This window comes from Alosa alosa, chromosome 16 (assembly GCF_017589495.1).
Source record: "Alosa alosa isolate M-15738 ecotype Scorff River chromosome 16, AALO_Geno_1.1, whole genome shotgun sequence".
Taxonomy (NCBI): domain Eukaryota; kingdom Metazoa; phylum Chordata; class Actinopteri; order Clupeiformes; family Clupeidae; genus Alosa; species Alosa alosa.
Window position 1 is genome coordinate 26,272,660 of NC_063204.1, and position 19,584 is coordinate 26,292,243.

Sequence of the window (19,584 nt, forward strand, 5' to 3'; positions counted from 1 at the left end):
AGCATGTATGAAAGTTTAAGCATTTATATTCATATATATTTTTTTTTCTCAGGGATCTATTAAGCTGCTTGGGTCCAAGAACTTGTTTTAGAGTGTGGATTTGGGGGAGGAAATAGAATTTTAAAACAATATAAGGCTACACGCACAGAATACTAATCACAATGCAATAAAACAGATGTTCAGTGGTATTTGTGCAGGCGTTTACCTACGCATCCGTTTGTGATCTCTCCTTAACTGTTAAGATCTCTGTTGCTCATAAAATATCCAGATTCTTCAGGGATTTAACTTGCAAAAATTACCACATGCCCTGGCTTCAAACAACAATGTCTCATAGTAGCATTATTCTAATAAAATCCATTCCTTCAATGCTTTTTTATAAGTCATGTTCTTTTTAATTATGATAAAGTGGAATACTGAATTAACACGAGGGGTGTGGGTCACACTTTACTTGGACAGTCCGCCCACAGACTATCTACAGATGCTCAGATTATCAACAAACTACTGTATCTGTCGATAGCCTGGCGTAACCTTGAATTATTCAGAAATTGAGTATTGCGCCATTTGGATTTGATTATGGGGCATGTTTCAACCGATATAGGAAAAAATGCCTCTGCATGCAATTGGATAGAACTAACCAATCAGAGCAATGATATATGTGAATCATGTATAGGGAGAACAACCAAAGACATCATTCTTCTCCAAAAATTCCTTAATTGCTGTTCATTTTGTAAAGCTATTGTGCTTTCAATATTGTGTAGCTACAACAGACATGATAGCGGAATCTAAACATATCGCTTTATAGCAACAGCCTTTTTGTTGTAAACAAAATAAATTTAAACACACTCGGGTGACGTGAATAACTAGGCATTGTTGCTCATCTGTCTATATTCATGTAAAGCCCACCCAAACACCTCTGAGAACCTCTGGTTTGGCCATAGAGACTTTGAGCAACTCCAGACGAAATTTCCTGAACTCAGTTTTGTGGGCAGGGTAAATTCAGGCTTACTTCCAGGTTAATCTGTTGACACCCTTTTGACTTCAATTTATGGTTAAGCTTAAGGTTAGTGGTTGGATTTGGTTAATGCAATGTACAGTAATTGTTGAATAATAATTTTACATACTGAACTTTAATCTTAACAGATGATCTGTTAAGTGTATGTGGGCTGACCTAAAATCATTTTGGTAAATGTTTGCCTTTATTGTATGTATTGTGTGTTTACTGTATGAGGGTACATCTCATAATTTCATAATTCACATGTTGCACAATCTTCCTCAATACGTTTGAGACTCCAACTAGGTTCCAGAGCCAAGGAACTAATTCCCGTGTGTTATGGTGCCTAAATCACTTCAGCTCCTCAGGTGAGATGGCTCAGATTGCACAGTGACTCTCCAAATGACCTTGAGGAACAAGTGTCGCCTTTTGGACGATAATAAAAACTACTGCATCCATCTGTGGAGCTGCTCACTGAATTTTAAACAGCCTGGAATGGGCTTACTGTTTGCTAAGAACTCCCTGATTATTAAAGCAGATATGCTAAGTTAATTGTTTGCCACAGAGATCAAGGATTTGGATAAATGGTAGTCTCACAATGTTGGCTCACAAAATTGATTTTGGACAACCCCACTCCATGCTGTTCCTTTTGAAATAAAGGAAAAGCATCCATGGTGTTTTGTGGCAGTTGACAGTTTGTGAAATGAATAAATAAAGAAAGGCATTCTTTTATCTAGGCGCCTCCCTGCAGAAGCGTTATACGACAGCTGTAGATAGTTAACAGTCATCCTCAAACAGAATTATTTCAGTTCTGTTCAAGTCTGTTCCCTTAGTTCATTACTATTGCATAGCTTGTAGCTACACTTTACTCATCTAGACAGTATTGCATTATTTACCAAAGCACAACAATTGTGCAGAAGTACAGCACAGGACAAGGGACACCATAAAATCCAGAAAATAATAAATAATAAATGCTCAAGTCATTTACATGCATATATTACACAACTCACCAGGCATGTGTGAGGTGTGTTTAAAAGAACCAGCTGTTGCTTGCATCATCCATTTACTTTAAAAAGAGAGGGAAATCGACAGATCTAGGACAAGCAGGGCGGCTTCTGTTCGCCCGGGAGAGGCATTAAAGACTGCCAGGCTCCAAGGGTCTGCACAAAGCCTAATGGGGCTAGGAGTTTGTAGTAAAGATCCAGCCAGGCCTCAGAGACACTTAAAATACATACAGCCAGATCTGGGCCGGACTGGAGCCAGATCCAGGCCTGAGTTGGGGGGAAATCACTGGGGAAATGCAGTCACACACTGCAGAGGGGATCCATCCAAGGCAAAGGCACTAGAGAGCTCCAACGTCTTCAGTGTTAGCACACACACTTAACAAAGGACTTCTGGCTGTGTGAGCTATTATGGGTTATGAGGCAAAATAAAACAGGAAAAATAGCTAATCATAGGCCATTTTACTGCAGTTTACACACACTAATTATCCTGCTGAACTCTAAAAACTCGCTTCTTGGTGTTCTGGAACCACTTAAACGTGTTGTAATGTGGCACTGCATTTTCAACACATGCTGACATCCTAGATGAACATTTAATCTACTGGAGAGTATCTAAAAAAGCACACACACCACCACTCCATCTGACTCGGAGAGAGCATGCGCCTGCTTGCAGTGGCATCTTTAGTGTTTACCAAGCTGCAACAGCTCCGAGCGTTACTCACAATCGTTTGCTGGAGCTTTCATTTCATTCTTGACGCTCCCTGATGGCTGCGCCCCTAGCTTCACTTTCAACCCAGACCACGTGTGCTCGCTTGCATTTACATCAAGGTCGCGAGATGGATCAGGCTTCTGATCTTATCCATCAGAGAACTCTCCCACTGCAAACCAGTACTGTGTAAATGCTCACAATTAACATGCTACTATAAAAAGTACTTACATTAAATTGGTGTGGTTTTACAGCAGATATACTCTATCTGCCCTAAAGAAGTATGTTTTATGAGCCCTTTAAACATATTTAATCAATGGTGTTGAGCTAAAATATAAAGCGGCAGTTACATGTTTATGACCTTTTCTGCTGTATCAGGATCCTTTTACACGGGGCAGAATTGATCCAACGACTGTGTAAAAAAACAGATATCTCATATGTTTCTTGCTTGAAACACACAATTTTATTTTATAACGGAGTGTTACCAGTGTAGATATTGTCACATCTTTAGAGATCTGCTAATGCCCACTCACTATGAGTTTTGGCTCTGGATAGGACAGTCAGTAGTTACAAAAGGGAACGCTTGTTTGCCAGATATGTCTTTCGGGAGGACCATGAGTCACACTACTTAGAGTGACAAGCCTTTTGGATGGAGCTCAACAACAATCCCAGAGTTCTATCAGAGGCATGGGCAGGCATCATGAGCACAGGACAGAGAAAGGAGGGTACGGAAAGCAGACAGACCATAATTGCACATAAGAGCTCAATTGATATGGAAAAGGTGTATCATATGAGATTGTAGGATTAAACTGTATACATTTTCTGTAATATTTGGGTCTTTCATTTCAGTAATGGCTTATTGTTGGCAATTATATATAGACACTGTCTTTCTCTCTTTCCTCTCTCTGTATGTGTGTGTGTGTGTGTGTGTGTACATCTCCAGGAAACAACTATGACAGAGTAAGAAGACATCAGTGTTTGGGGATGAAAATTGATTGACAGGCAGTGAGACAAAGACTGTCCCTATAAGTCTTAGGATGACCCCCAACAGAAAGTGGACTTAATTAATCATTCTAGTGAAGGAACCCTGTGAGAAACCTGGAACCTCACTTGAGGCAAAGAACCCACTCTACACTGGTGAACTCCAGGGTGTCTCATTAACTTCTAACAGTGATAGCCACCATTTTATCATGTGGCTCTCAGCTGCAGAGGTATGGGGGCGAGGATGTGCCCAGTGAAAAATTCATGGGTTTTCCCTGAATGAGTAAAAACAGTTTTGATGGGGGAAATCAATTGTCCTTTAATTCCATCAAGACATTTCAATAAGGGCAGATCTACAGCAGTGGCAGAAAAGAGATAGTAGACCTAACATTTGCTTTCACCAACACATGCAAAGTTACATTATTCTGCTGGTCTATATCTATTACTTGCTTACATTGGTCAAAGACACTCAAAACTCACATATTTCAAATAGAGATAATAGAGAGTAAGTCTCACTGTCCACACACAGTCCAAATATACCAGATTATCCGTTCTATTAACCAACACATAGCCAATCAGCCTGTGCTCCAAGATAGAAGGAATACTCCCTAAGTTGAACACAGGCATTCTTCAGAAAGTGGCATTATGGTTCAGAGTGAATTTAAAAAAAAAAAAAAAAAAAAAAAAAAAAAATCAAGTATAAAATAGAACTAGATGTACTGCAGAGCGGTACAAAATATGACCGCCACCCAGTCCTGCACAGTCTCTCCGCAAAAATAAATCACACATGTCAATTTGTCTCCATCTCCTACTCCATCCCCTACTCTTGCAACTTTTGTGTATGTAAATTAGTGTGTGCATGCGTGCGTTTGCTTTTGTGTATGTGTGTGTGTGTGTCTGCTTACCTGCATGTGTGTGTGTGTGTTTTATGTGTCTGTGCGTGTGTTCGCTTGTGAGTGGGTGTGTGGGGGTAATGGGGTGTTTGTGTGTGTGTTTATGTGTGTGTTTTAATGTGTGTGTGTGTGTGTGTGTTTATGTGTACATGCATGCGTGTACGTGTTTGTGTTTATGTGTGTGTGCGTGGCATGCGTGTGCTTATGTGCGGGCTTGTGTGCGTGTGTGTGCATGTGTGTACGTATGCCTGCATGTCTATTGTGTGTGTGCATGTGTCTTTATGTGTGTGTGTGTTTATGCGTGTATGTGCATGTGTGCGTGTGTGTGAATACCTCTGTGTGTGTGTGTGTATCTTTATGTGTGTGTTTGCGTGTGTTAATGACTGCGTGTGTGTGTGCATGCGTGGTGTACAGTCACTAAATGTACACATATATTAATTTATTATACGGTTCTTCACAATGCTAGTAGAACGCTCCATTGACTTGAATGGGATTTCCCAAAGTTCTAGCGGTAAAATAAATTCATGTAATTACCGCTGCAAACATATAATTACCGCTGTCAATGGCAACGGGTTTTGTGCTTCTGATACGTCTTTCATATCACTACGCAAGGACTGGAACTTCATTCAAACGTGAAAGCAGACAGTTGATCAGCTGTGTTCTAAAGAATGTTTGATTCAAGTTCAGCAGCGTGTGTTGTTGCGAACTATTTGTTTCTCAGCAAATGCCACGATGAACGGTAACAAATAGGCTAGGTTATGTAAGCTAAAGTCATATCGTGGGGAGTTTATTATTTCGTTTTGGCAAGTAGCCGTATAATAGGCGGGATAATGTATAGAACACCAGTCATTATGGGAAAATAAGTCCCTTCACGGCGAAACAAGACCCCTCCGCTGGCGCGTCGGGGTCCGGTTCACCCTGTCGGGACTTATTTTCCCAATAATGACCGGCGTTCTATACATTATCCCTTACTTATTGTATGGCCCCCCATGGAACGGAATTCCACAAAACTTGGCATGCATTCAGAGGGTGTCATAATGATCCTACACTCCCAATTCCGTGCAGTTTTTAACCTGTCAGCCAAAGATACCTGCAATTACAATGCCTCGTTTTTGCTTTTTCATTTTTAACTAGGTGATGCTATGCATCAAATGAGTGAATATGGGATGGGTTGCCATGTCCCCTGGAGGCCAACATACAAAAAGAATTGGCCCTACGGTTCTCGAGATATTCACAGAAAACTTTGTGTCAGTCACTACATTTCCACAGAGATTAATTTATTGTATGGCCCCCCCTGAACGGAATTCCATGAAACTTGGCATGCATTTTTCTTTCCGAAAAAAATCAGGAAGAAAAAAACTCTACACCTACAGTACAGTATATGACTGCTGCTTCACTGCGCGGCGGTCATAATAATCAGTTAAAGTTATCTATACATATAACTGAAGTACTTTGTAAACAAGGTGGTAAGAGTTTGGTCAAAAGTTTTGTCTGGAGCTAATCTGAAGCAGTAGGCTATTATGTGAGGTACGTCATCCAAGAACAATAATGAGACAGACAAGGCCGTAGCCAGGATTTTTCAAATACCGAGGTCAGGGGCGTCGCTAAAAATGTTGGGCACCCCAAAATGCTATGGAGGTTGTTCCTAGCCCCCATTTTGCCAACAACCATATATATTTGTTCAGATTATAACATGTTTTGTTTATAACTTGAACCAACACACTTTTCCACAAAATTATTATTTTTAGATGCACCTGTATATCTGAGCCTTTTCCCAAATTGGCTTTGGAAATTTATACTGGACCCTGCTCCATCTGTTATTAAGAATGAGCTGCTTCTCCTCATCAGTGTAGCAAATGTTGCATAATTTGCAGGGTCATAGGCACAGTGAGTGTCACATCTTGACTCTCACTTGGGAGGGCCCTTCACCTATCATTTCCCTAGCTCCTCTTTCTTCTCAACTGCCTGATTTCTATCCCCTGTCTCCTGTGTTGGATTTCTTAAAACAACAAGTCTCTAAATTACTGAACAATTTGACAATAGGTAATATTTGTGCCATGAGATAATATCCTTCACAACATTTATCATCCTATATAACATTGATATAGCCTCGTTTTCAATGCAGGTTAGCTAACTGCATCTCCACTGAATTTCAACATACATTTACATTATTTAGCATCTCATTGGTAGCCCTATTGCATCTAGTTATTGTATTCAAATAGCCTGACGAGCCAGACCCACATTAATTTGCTGCCGCTAGGGTGCGTCTAGATTTCTAGGCTAGTATTCAACCATTAGGCCTACATTTCTCACCTTCCCTCCTTCTCTGTCTGCTCTTCTGCTGGCTTTCCAAACGTTAACTTTGTGACAGCCTTTGTTCAGGTCAGGTGAATTAAGATTAGCCTACTGGCAGAAATTAACAAGACGTCAAGTTTATTTTGAAGTTTATTTTTAAACTATGTGAGCTACGTTGCGTTCGTTCATTAGTTTAGGACACACTCCGCGATAGCCAACTCGACTCTACTTTCGTTTTGACATGTCAGAGGTAGGCTATCACGTGACGGTCCGTTGATGCGTAAGATAATTGTCTCGTCGGCTAGGCCTATTTGTAGCCTACTTAATAAATGAAACGAAACGAAAAAAATACCGAGAACATGACCTCGGTGTCCTCTATGGTAGCTACGGCCATGGAGACAGATGACAGGTTGACATGTCTGATGTTTCCATCTTGCGCAAACTTTCATATTTACTGAGGCCTTTTCATAGTTTTTCCTGATTCACATTTCTGGGTGAAGTGAGGCAGCTAAATTACCATATCTTTCAGTGATGCGTGCATGCAAAATCACAAACCCTGTAGCGGTGATTTAAAGGGAAAGGAAAAAAAACAGGCTACGTTTTTACACAAATAAAAATGATAATGCGATTTCCCCCGCTCGAACGTGGTTCTCCTGGCTGTCACAATAAGTAATGGCAATGAAGTAATTAGTCTCATCATTTAGCACGAATAAAAGCTCTGGTGTTGCGCTGTGAAATTAAACATGGAGCTGCGGCTAAAATTAGCATGTGTCTTTTAAGTGGGGAAACAGACAGGGAACTCAGCATGTTGGCGCTGGAGCGCATTGCCATGGCTGCCATCTCCAGAAGCATCATTAATCAGGGCCATGCTGAGGCAAGGCATGTGAGGATTGAGAGATCCCCAGATCATATAAGTGCCTGAGGAGGAGATAGTGAGAGAGGGGGGGGCATCTCAGAAAGGTATTAGGCTACATCTCGGTTGCCTTGGAGGAACACGCGCAGGGGCACGGATCTCGATGAGAGCAAGACTGCAGGAGTCATGCGCACTCGTTGGTATGGAGGCTTTGTTGGTTAATTGCCATGCAGCATCCTGAATGTTGGATGGTGTGTGTGTCGTCAACAGCCCTCTGGGACACGAGTGGTTCAAAGTGTGAGGAGCGTGGAGGCAGTACAATCAGAGCGCAGAGCGAGCGCAGATTGGCCGAGGCCTAGGCGTGTATTTTAGGCACACACGTTTAAATTGTTCATCAACTGTTATTCAACAAAGTTGAACCGTATCTATGCTTGAGACTGAGATCGTCGTGTGGAGGTGTTGTTCATTAAACTGGTCCCTGTGGAGTCAGAGGACATTGAGATGGAACTGGAGGCCTGTGTAATTAGATGGCTAAATGTGTATTAATCTGCACGAAGGACATCACTGTGCAAACTATGTTGTTGGTTATCCAATTAATGATAAAAGCCCATCCAATTGAACAAGTTAAACCTAATGTGTTCAAAAGTATGCTGAATGACACATGATGACACACAAATAACAATATGAATTTTTGTGCATGGCCACCTGTTCTTTTGCCTGCGCATGGAAAACGTGTTCATCACAGGGGCAATGAAATTGACGGCGTAGTAGACAGCACTGTGACCTGGCTGCATCACATGTCAATAGCTTATGTGGCGTAGATGTGGCCATCTTTTTTATGTCTCCATAGTCTCTCACTGGCTCGCAGGATCAAGTGCAACTCTCCATAAAAATGACAGTAGTTTGTAGTTATATTTTAAGTTGTATGCTTTTCCTCTATTTTACTCATAAACTCATCATCTCAGGAGATAAAACAAATGTAAACATTTGAACAAAATATTGGAATTAATCAATTAATGAAAAAGTGGTTTTATTTCATTGCATTCATTTAAGTTATAAAAACATCATGAGCAAATGTTTTTACCCTTTATAGCTAGTGACAGTTTGTACAATGTATAATAGCTGTTTTTAGTCCTGACTGAGGGAGACAACTTGGATAGGCACAACAACAAGCTCTTTCATGAAAATGCACATCCAAAATGCCCATCCATCAGAACTCAGCTAAGGCATATGACGGAACACATATGCCAGAACACAACAACCATGTGTTAATGCTACAAAACGGTACCGTCACCATAACTATATTCTCATACATGAATTTCAGTTGCCGGATGTCTGTTGAATGACGACAGAGAAGTTATTTGTAAATAGCACACTTCAATCAATCAGATAGGTGCAGTGGGAGCCATGTTGTTTATGTCCAGTAGGCTATGTCTTAACTCTGTCAGTGCTGAAAGTAAAGAACTTGATATTAGATTACTGTCCTTTTGTTTTGAGCATTCAACCCCTTGTACTACATTTCTTTTGTCAAACAGTTCTGTTGAAATATTTGTGTTTGTTGAATTCAGGTTGTGGAGCTATTCTATTTTACAGCTCAAGCTTATTGTAACATGCACCAGGGACTGATTTGGTGTCAACATTCATTAAAGAGGAGATAATCAGATTATCCTGTTGTAGCCCTATTTGTATGCAAATTGGCTTTTAGCATTTATTGTATGCTTTGTTTTTGTTTAGTTTTTTCAAATCTATATAAATCTTGAGTCACCACTTGTGAATGGCATCTTGTGTTGTTTCAAAATCCAACTGCCGCGAGCCAAACATATTACTTTTTTGAAGATGCCATGCTTTCAACCTGTGGAACCTCTAACTGAAAAGTGTATATAAAACTGCTGACACCAACGTTGGCAAGTTATTGTTATTTAGGTATTTAGTATACTGTTTGAAAATCTAATGTTTTGAAACAACCTATAACCACATCCATTTGTTTTGTCTGGCATAAGGTCAACAGATTTCATTTTGATTGTGTACAAAAGAGATCTGTTACAAGCAGTTATATCAGCCTTTATACTGCAGCAGGCAACATATTCCTTGCATGTCAACTTAAGGCTGCATAAATATACATGCATACTAATTCCAGTTGTCTTTCCCTCCAGTTTGTGGGTGACAAATGTAACTTCATGCGGTGTACCAGATGGTAGGGTTTGAACATAAATCTTAGAAAATCAGACGTCTGATAGATGGTGCTCTTGAGCAAGTACTTCTAAATGACACACTCAACCAAGTTTCAATTTTCACTGGAGAAATTGACATATGACAAGGAACGGAGAGTGGATGTTTCATAGGTATAACTGAAGGTGTTCTATGTGTATGCATGTCTGTAGAAAGCACTCCTGAAGCATGCCAAACCTTGTGCTGCCGTAATATGTGCAAAGGATGTATCTCTGGTGAAACTACCTCCCAGTCCTCCATGTCTTACAGTTTGCAATAGGGAGGAATTGAAAATCTGAGGGGGAAAAGCAGTGGCTCACCAGGCCCATGTGGTTCAGTGGTTATGTTACACCGAATTGTCAATAAATTGATTGTAATAGGAGGGATAACAAATCTATTTCAAGTTCCACTCCACTGAGAGAGACTCAGCTGAAAAACAGAAAAAAAGAATATTGTACAAAAGGTGGGTGGGGGGGGATTGGGGATAAGGATGGGGTGGGGGTGCGACTAGTAGGATGCCTCCCTGCATGACACGCGACCACCATCCTGCATCATGAATAAACCATACTCAGGCCAGCAGAAGAATAAAACATTTGTGTATCTTCACCTCTGAGGGCTAAACCCTCCTGTCAGAGACTGGCGCTAACACAACTTACAACCTCATTCGCATGCAGGCTGCATACAGACAAATCTAGAACCCAAATCTGACAGCCGTACCCTCAAAGCACTAAGCATTTTTCACCTGCAAGATAACTGATGTCTGAAAAATATGTGTCTAAAAATTCACAAACCTCCAGTAGCAATATCTAGAATACAGGATTGAGTAATATTGCAACATTCTTTAAACTTCCAAAATCAAATGCCTCCACTTAATAATAAAAACAGAGATAGAACAATAGATTTTTATATAGTTTTTTTTTTTATTTATAATTTATATCAGCAGATACAAAAACTTGAACTGTATCCAAAAATGTGCAATAAATCACTATTGATTCATTCAAATAACAAATGGATACAAACCAAAACAATTACTCTGGAAAATGTACAATGTAAACTGGACAGAGCTGGAATTCTTTTCACTACATACCGGTCATTAAATCAGTGGGCAATAAAGTATAGCTGTTACCTATTTTAGTCTCCTAGTTGATCACTTTTAGTTCATGTATATGGCAACATTCTGGTTTCTCTAGTGTACAGAAAGGCAATCTTTATGATAAAGCAGCTTGAAGCGTGTAGAACACATAAAAAGACATACAGGTAATACCATGTACCAATGTTTATGAGAAGAGAATTAACAAAAAAAATCTTTTAAACATTTAAACTTTTTTGTGTAAACATTTACCTTCATTCGCAGCACAGAGTCAAAACAAACAAAATGTATATAAGGGGGAAGCATAAAACATAATACAGGCAGTGCTCGTTAAGTGCTTGATGGCTCTAATTTCAATATGCTTCAGCTATCTAAACAAGCAACTACCTAAAACAATTAAAAGAAAACTCTCATTAAAGTCTGTCTGTGAACTTCTGGGATCTCAGCATACTAAAGTATTTGGGGGGGGTCTTGAGACAATTAGAAAACATGGCTGCAACAAAACACAATTTAAAAAAGGTATAAAAACAAAACAACAATGAAAGGAACATTACAGCTCAGCACCCAACACTTCATTTCACATTTAGTTTTGCTCATATCAACGTCAACATTTTCCTTCTATGCATAATGTTCTTTTTTCCTTGTCAAAAAACACCAACGCTTGTGCCTTGCCTAGAGCACATTCTTCTTTTTTTGATCATAGAAAGCAAACGTGTCAAAAAAAGAAGAAATAGAGGGAAAGGATGCATGGTCTCAATAAGGCAATTATTCACCAGAATTTCCATATCTGCTGAATTCAGGTCAATCATATCTACTGAAGACTAAGCTTACTGAATGGACATGAGACCTACACTCCTAGTCTATTGTACATCACCATAGGCAACAAACTACACTTAATCAATGCGGATGGACGTCTTTAACAGTCAGCCTATAGGCAACACATGATGCGTACCTACGGTATACGGATGCCATGATCGATTTGATCCCATTCCGTGAGTTACTACTATAATTTTGAACTTATCACTCCTTAAGACCTAAACAATCATATCGGGATAAAAAAAGGCCGGCACAGTTAAAGCCAAGAGCCTCAGATAAAAACGTGAGCCTGTGTCGCTAGTAATAAGCAATGATGTATTCATTTAGGAATGGCAGAATTTATCCACATACACATTGTCCTCTGTGGAACAGCTTAATTCCAATAATACACTATACGCTACCTCTACCATACTAGAGCCCCTTCACTCAATTTGGCCCATTGTCACCAATGATGATAATTTCAAAAATTTCACAGACTACTTTGTGCACTAAATAGTGAGAATACACAGCATTCACAATCCCATCAAAGCAACTTGTCAAGCTCCCAAAAAATAGTCTAACATGTTCATCAACTGTAAAGGACATACTCTGTTTCCATTTAGAGCAGTTCCTTCAAGATTATTTGGGCAACTATTGACAGGGAACATGACAAAACTGACCAAAGCACCTGCTGAGCTGCTTATCCAGGTGCCATTTTAACCTAATTCCCACACACATGTACATTCGACTAGGTCCAACTGAACACAGAGTTCACTGGAAAGACTGGAATAGGCTGATCCCCTCTGGTTACTGTGAGCCCTCGTTTCAAATACAACAGGATCTTCCCTTTCAGAGTAAATATAGAAAAATGTAAAGGATCTCTGCATCGGGTTAAGTAAGAAAGAGAAGACTGATATGCTAAGAAGTGCTCGGATTGTTAACAGTCAAAAATTGATACTGACAGATGATGACAGTTAGAAAGAGAGCACAAGTACAAAACACACAGCAACACTGTAAAACAAAACATTAAAATGTCCCATCCTGCAAATAACAGCATCAGTCACGTACCTGTCCCTGGACAAATTCACAAAAATGACAACTGTTACGGTCACTTTCAACTGACATCACAACCATAAGAATCATGTCTGTTCTGAAACTTGTATCTTTAAAAACATGATAATCATAAGGCATGGAACTCTCATAGAAAGTCGTCAGAGAGTCGTCAGTTCTTTCTAATCTAATTCTTAACATTCTGCTTCAAGTTCTCCCATTGTTCCTCTTAATGAAAACACAGATGTTTCATCCAATTTCAGCATGGCTGACAAACATATCGCTCCCCTTAGACCATAAGATACAGAACAACACTCAACACCAAAAGACAAAGCCTAACCAGGTCTGGAAGTGTCTACAAACTTCATCTCTCCCTTCCCTTTTTTGAAAGTGTAAGACATATTTGCCCTTATATAGTGTTTATTTTCATGGCCCTACCTACTTTTCCCTCACACCCCGTTCACACTGCAGTTTCAACAGGTGCGGCACCAGTATAATGTGATTTTTCTCTCAAGGCTGATCATTTGGCTTTAGTGTGACATGGCATTAACTAGATAACTACCAGGTCTTCCTCAGCGATTTCAGTGACATCCATTCTCATGATTCCCACACAAAGCAAAGCAATTACGTAAAGACCTATGACATATCCAGCAGCATTGGTTACAAAAAGTCCTCGGAACAGTACCTTCATTTAAATCAAAATAAACACATATGTAAGTAACTGTTTGCAGTATCCTGTTCATATCAAAATGGGCCAATCTGCTGGCTGACATCAATAGAAACTGGTACTAAAAAATAATATCTTCATAGGATTTGTAGAGAATGTGATAGATTATGACAAAATACAAATGTAATCAAAACATCAACAGCATTAAATCATACTATGGCAAAAACAATGTTTTAACATGAGTACATAATAGTTATTATGTCACCGTGACAACAGACAAGGTTTGCTAGGCTAAGCATGCTATGTGCCAGATTCTACATGAGGAATCAACTCTGCAAGTTAAATCGACATCATAACACTGAATCAGAGCCATACGATATTCATCATGGTTAAATTTAAAGATCAGATGCCAAAAGCCAAAAAACTGTTTCTAAACAAATAAAACTCAACTAAAACAATCATTTAAAACCTACAGATGTCTGTAAACCTTGTTCCATTTCAATTCTGAACCTGAAAAGTGCAATTTGCTAGCTACTGTGTCCCACGCATTGCATCTCAGTAGTGCTTTTCCTGCAAGTAATCTTTCATCTTGTTTGGTAAAGGCAGTTTCTGGATTAGATCTATGCGAGTGTACTGTCTGATGACAAACCGGCAGAGGTACTGCAGCGAGCGTACCTGCATGAAACGGGAGACGGGATTAGTCAGTCTAACGGGGTAGGTAGCTGACCCTGGCACACGAGATCTGGAGTAACAAAACGCACCATTCTCTGAGTCTTTTATTGAGTGTTCGATAAGGTCGACTATAGATGTGTGGCCCTCTAGGTCTGGCTGCTCATAAAAACTAAACCTGCCATTCGAATGCTCAATCCTTGTGTGCAAGGTCTTGCCTTGTGAACGGAAACTCAAGCTGAGCAAGTATCTGTCGTCAGAACTGTCGCGGACTAGAAACGAACCGTCCGGCAGATTGGTGAGCTTCTCTTCAGCCTCCCACCGCGTTATCGGACCCCAGTACCAACCCTGTTTGGCCAGCTTCTTTAACTCCTCCGTAAGGCTCGTTACCACCATATGTCCACTGCTCTGGACCGAATCGTAGACCCTGCTGACACCGGGAGCTGAATTGGGATCGAAGTTCAGGTGATGCCTGACCCTTTCCGCCACATGCGCATCCGCACCGCTGAATCCCAAAAATGTCCTTGCGATCTCGCTGCCGGTGAGGGGGGAGAGTGAGGGGGAAAGTGAGGGAATGTGGACACTGGAGTTCTGAAACAGCATCCCTGAGGAGCCGGCAAGCAGTCCATTCAGCGACTGCTCCAGGAAGAGCTCGGGCGGCAAGTCCAAATCCTGATCTTCACTTCCAGGTTCTACATGAACAGCGCTGCCACCCTCCATTTGTTCAACCACCTCCATGGGTGAAGAACTGTCCAAGCAGCAAGAGTGCGACCCTTCGGGGTACATTCCCTCATCTAAAGGCATGGTGTACTGGATATAGTCCTGAGGCGTCAGCCCTATGACAACAGGCACATTTTCGTCAATGTTCAAATGAAAGGCTCCGTTCTGAGGGGCCAGGTTTTTCAACGACCCTCCGTGGTCAGCGAAAAGTCCTTCCATGTCGATGTCGTGAAACTCTTTCTTCATTCCATTGAGCGACGGGCTGGGGCTGGGCGAGTGGACCATGGCTTTAACCTTCACCTCAGAGTTGACCAGCCGCAGGGGCCAAGGTGAAGGACTGTAGTGGTGACTGCGCAACGATGCCGACCTCAGCGGCCGCTGCGTTTTGACTTCATTAAAGCTCACGGGAACAGACGAGGAGGAGAAGGTGTCATCGTCTTCTCCCGAGCCCACACAAGGGGTGCTGCCGCTCTTGCTTTTTGCTTTCTGCTTGGCCGACAGCCTTCTCTTCAGGGTGCCCATTAAACCTTCACCCTTGGAGCGGCTTTTCGATCCCTTCTCCTCTTCGGTGCAGCCAAGATCGCAGGAGGTAATGTCTGTAGCGTAACAGCCCGCAAAGAAGGAGTCTTCTTTTGGGAAGTCAGCAGTCAGCACTGGCTGCTGGAGCATCACAAAATCTCCCTCCTCCTTGCCCTTGGTCATGTTGAGGGACTTTCGGATGGTCTTGAGGCTGATCATCTTCTTCATTTTGTATGTTTCTCTGTGGTGACAACATGGAAGAGGTCTGCCTCGCCTTTATGCTAGCCAGACACTAAAAATAGTGGCTGACAGTTGCCGACGATACAGTTGTCCTCACCTGAAAGTAAAATAACAAACAAAACAAATCTGAAATTACTGTAATCTTAAAACCTGTTCAGTCATTGTTACTAAAACATGTAGACGAAAATTAGAACTACACTGTGTTTTGTCACACCACCATTAAGTGCTTAATATAAGTTTCCCTGGAAGTGAAAAACTGATGTTATCTTCCACATAATAGCCTTTGAACTTGCTTTGTATGGTGTGTTCATGAAACAACAGTCTGTCTTTCTCTCGGTCTGTCTGTCTCTCAAGAAAGAGTTGGAGATGTGAAGTATAAGATTCAATATACCTACAAGATATTTAGGCCTCCCAAATAGCTGGCTATCAGTAAGGTCACTGTGAGAAATGACAATATGATAGGATAGGCAACTACAGTGAATAAAAAAGACTACGAATTTAGGAAATGATGGTAGTAGGTACATCCAATGCTATTTAGCTAATCTTACCGTTTGCTAACTGTCTGCCCATAAATTAGCCACTAAATCATTGCATGCTTACTAACATTAGCTCTGTGGTTTGACATGATTATCCATCAATTTGGCACTTTTTATAACAGACTGTGCGGTTATAAAGACTTGTTAGCCGCCTCAAACAGCTTGAGAGCCTACTCATCAGGGCTTTTCCACAACCAATGTATAAGAAGGAAAGCTATCTTAGGCCAGCTATCAGGAAATAGGGTTAACGTTGACTTGCAATAAAAACAGGCGTCTGCTACCCACAGTGACACCATTCCCATGAATACAATATTATAATAAAGGAACTTTTACAACAGGGTATTAAATCGTTAAACCATAATAATTGTCACCTTTTCACATAAGGAAAACTTATAACTTATATCTTATATCTTCTATCTTAAAAAACTTATATAACCCTTATAGCTAGTTAGCTAAGTAAGGGTTAGCTTGTCTAAATCCAAAGAATGTTACTAGCTAGCGAGGTGGTAAACGTCAAAGCTAGCTGGCAAGTCAACATCAGGACCTAGATTGCTACCTAGATAGCAATGTTAACATGCTAACAAATAACTTTCGCGTCAACTTACCATATTTTCCAAAGAATCGGTCTTTTTAGTTGTTGTATTTCCATGTGCATCATGCTCCGGCAATAGAATTTCCTTCTCTATTACTTGTTGACTTTTTAAACTTCGCCATTCATCAGAAATCGTTGACGTCAACTAGCTAGCATGCTAACCTCCAGATATCACCTTAGCAGGCTAACTCGGCATAGCTCACCATTATTTGGCTACCATCAAGCACGCTACCGTAAATTAGCACATCAAAACATGCGCCTTTGAGGGCTTGTGTACGTGCAAGTTAACGCAATTCGTATTACACATTTAACCTCTGATGGCAATGCTTGCTTCGAAATCCAGCTAACATCTTTTTTTGTAAGACTAAAATCATCTGACCTATTATATTTGATACAGTCTCTTCGCCCTATTCCTTTTTGCTACTTTTCTGTTGTCCCCTTCTTCCTTTGTTGCCTGTTGCATTGTGGGAGAGGACTGAGACAAGGAGAGGTTCAAATGAGAGGCGATAGCAATATTGATGAAGTGCTGTCCTTGTTGGTTATGAAATCCCACAACAAACATATTTGATTGGCCAATTATTAATTATGTTTTGTCTTGTGCTATGTGTTTATAGGCCTATGCAACATAAATGTCTTAAGCTATGTGTATCCTCACTCTGCAGCAGTTGGGAGGAAATCATTGTCTAGGCAACTTCAGTGTCAACTGAAATAAACAGCCATATCAGCCTTTTAAAGCCTAGTTTCTCTGAACAGTAGCTCTGAAATGCCAAAAAGAGTGAAAAAGGGACATTTTTGCTTTGCTTGAATGGAATATCTTTAAATAACCTGAACTGAGAATCCTGGACAATGCACTGCCACCCTGTGAATTTTCTCATCAATATTCAGTGGACTACAAGACTTAGAAATGTAAATTGTGAATGAATCAAATATTAATGGTCCCTATGACAGGAAAGAAAGCTTGGCCTAGCATTATTTTTGGAAAGTGTGAAATCAAAATGGAAACTTTAGGATGGGCCCTCAGCTGTCAAGAATGCATCTAAATATTTACAGAAAATGACAGAAATGTCTTGGGATGATAAGGCTTAAGGCCACATTTTCTGAGATGTAAGTGAATCTGTTCAAAAAGACTGATGCTTGGTGTTTTGAAGGCATTGTTTTGATTTTATATCTTTAAGGATATAAATGTTTCTGCCATCTCATGAAAAATATCTGACAAAGGGTCAGGAGTCTATTAAAAATTATGTTCATGACCAGAAATATTTAGTTTGTGAGAAAGCATTTGCTGCCAAACATTTGTTATACCTGTCCCAGGTTTACCTTGAAACACTTTGTCTTTTTGGCACGGTAGTTTATATATTAAATATATCTTTCCTCAGTGTGCTTAGATAGGAATGAATTCTGAATATGCATCACAGATGAGCTGTATCAACAGATATGACTAATGTCATTGTAGACAACAGGGTCACCTTTGTGTACACACACAATTATTCCATAATCTAAATATGGATAGATTTTTGCGAGGGAAAAAAGAAATAAAAAAATCAACTCTCTAGGTCAACTCCCTTTGTTGTGCTTTCTTTTGAAAGTCTTTCATGTTTGTGCTACAAACATAGCTTGAACTTTGAAATGAGTCATTGGTGGCCTAATTAGTGTCAGTATTGTATTAAACTGGATAATGGTGTTTACTGCTGTTGGGCTAATTTGGGGCCATGCACTGTGAATAGTGTTTTTTCCTTCCCCCACACAGTTAAACTGTCAAGCTCATAGCAGGCTGTGGCAAACCTGCTCCAGGCTGCTGTGTGCAGACAGGTTCTATGCAGAGTGGCTCTAATTATACAGTCTTGTTAGGGCTTATCCAGCCACTAGTCATAGAGAGAGAGAGAGAGAGAGAGAGAGAGAGAGAGAGAGAGAGAGAGAGAGATGAGATTGCTTTTGTGAGAGTTCTTGAAATGACTTAGAAAATACCCTAGAAAAATAATAAATATAAACAGTAAACATGGGAATATAACAGAGGATATTTTACATATTTTAGCTGTCAATTATGTACATTATTTTGTATATGACTTGATGCACGGACACTGAATTAGGCAAACAAAACACCTGTAGAAATCATGAAAAGAAAGATTGTGAGTATGTATGGGTCATTTGGAAATACATTTTTGCTGTAAATGCAGATCATTGCTTTCTCTCCATTGACAAAATGACAAATTAATGTGCCCCTTTGATTGTGCAGAATTCATAGGGAGACGAGCAAAGACCAACAGTCACATTATTTCCAAAATAACAAATTAGTGAACAAAATGCTCCTTTAGATGATAACAAGGATAAAAATAAAATTCCACACCAACCACTACAGTATCACTTCATTTGTGGTGATTTTCTGTATATTCAAGCCATGTTTGACATGTTTCTTTATTTTTTTGGACAGAGCTCCTTTGATTTTCTGACATCCTTTTCTTTCAGAAATCTAGATATCCTCTTGTGATGAGATTCGCCTTATTTCATGTGAAAGCCGCATCAGCCAGAAATTATTTGCTCAATATGGCTGTAGCATCCCTCAAATTGATTTAGTCCTTCAACTTGACTGTTTCGCCGAGGGGGGTTTGTCAGAGGTCCCAGAGTGCCCACCCTAATATCCTCAACACTTGCAGCCGAGTGGAAGGCATGTATAGCAGGCATGTCAAACAGTGATGGGGCCGCTGGGACCACTTGGGTTTTTGTTTCCGGGATTACTGAGAAATAGCGTCTGGTGCAATCTCTCCCTGTCCGGGGTCATTT

General features: G+C 40.3%; 1 protein-coding gene across 1 annotated transcript; it reads right to left on the reverse strand.

Moving 5' to 3' along the window:
• Nucleotides 1-11,485: 11,485 nt before the first annotated feature.
• LOC125309692 (suppressor of cytokine signaling 6) lies at nt 11,486-17,347 on the reverse strand. The gene is made up of 2 exons (XM_048266768.1): nt 16,820-17,347; nt 11,486-15,775 (listed from the first exon to the last, which is right to left on the reverse strand). The coding sequence occupies exon 2, from the start codon at nt 15,664-15,666 to the stop codon at nt 14,086-14,088; it is 1,581 nt and encodes a 526-aa protein (XP_048122725.1). The 5' UTR covers nt 15,667-15,775; nt 16,820-17,347; the 3' UTR covers nt 11,486-14,085.
• Nucleotides 17,348-19,584: the final 2,237 nt, after the last annotated feature.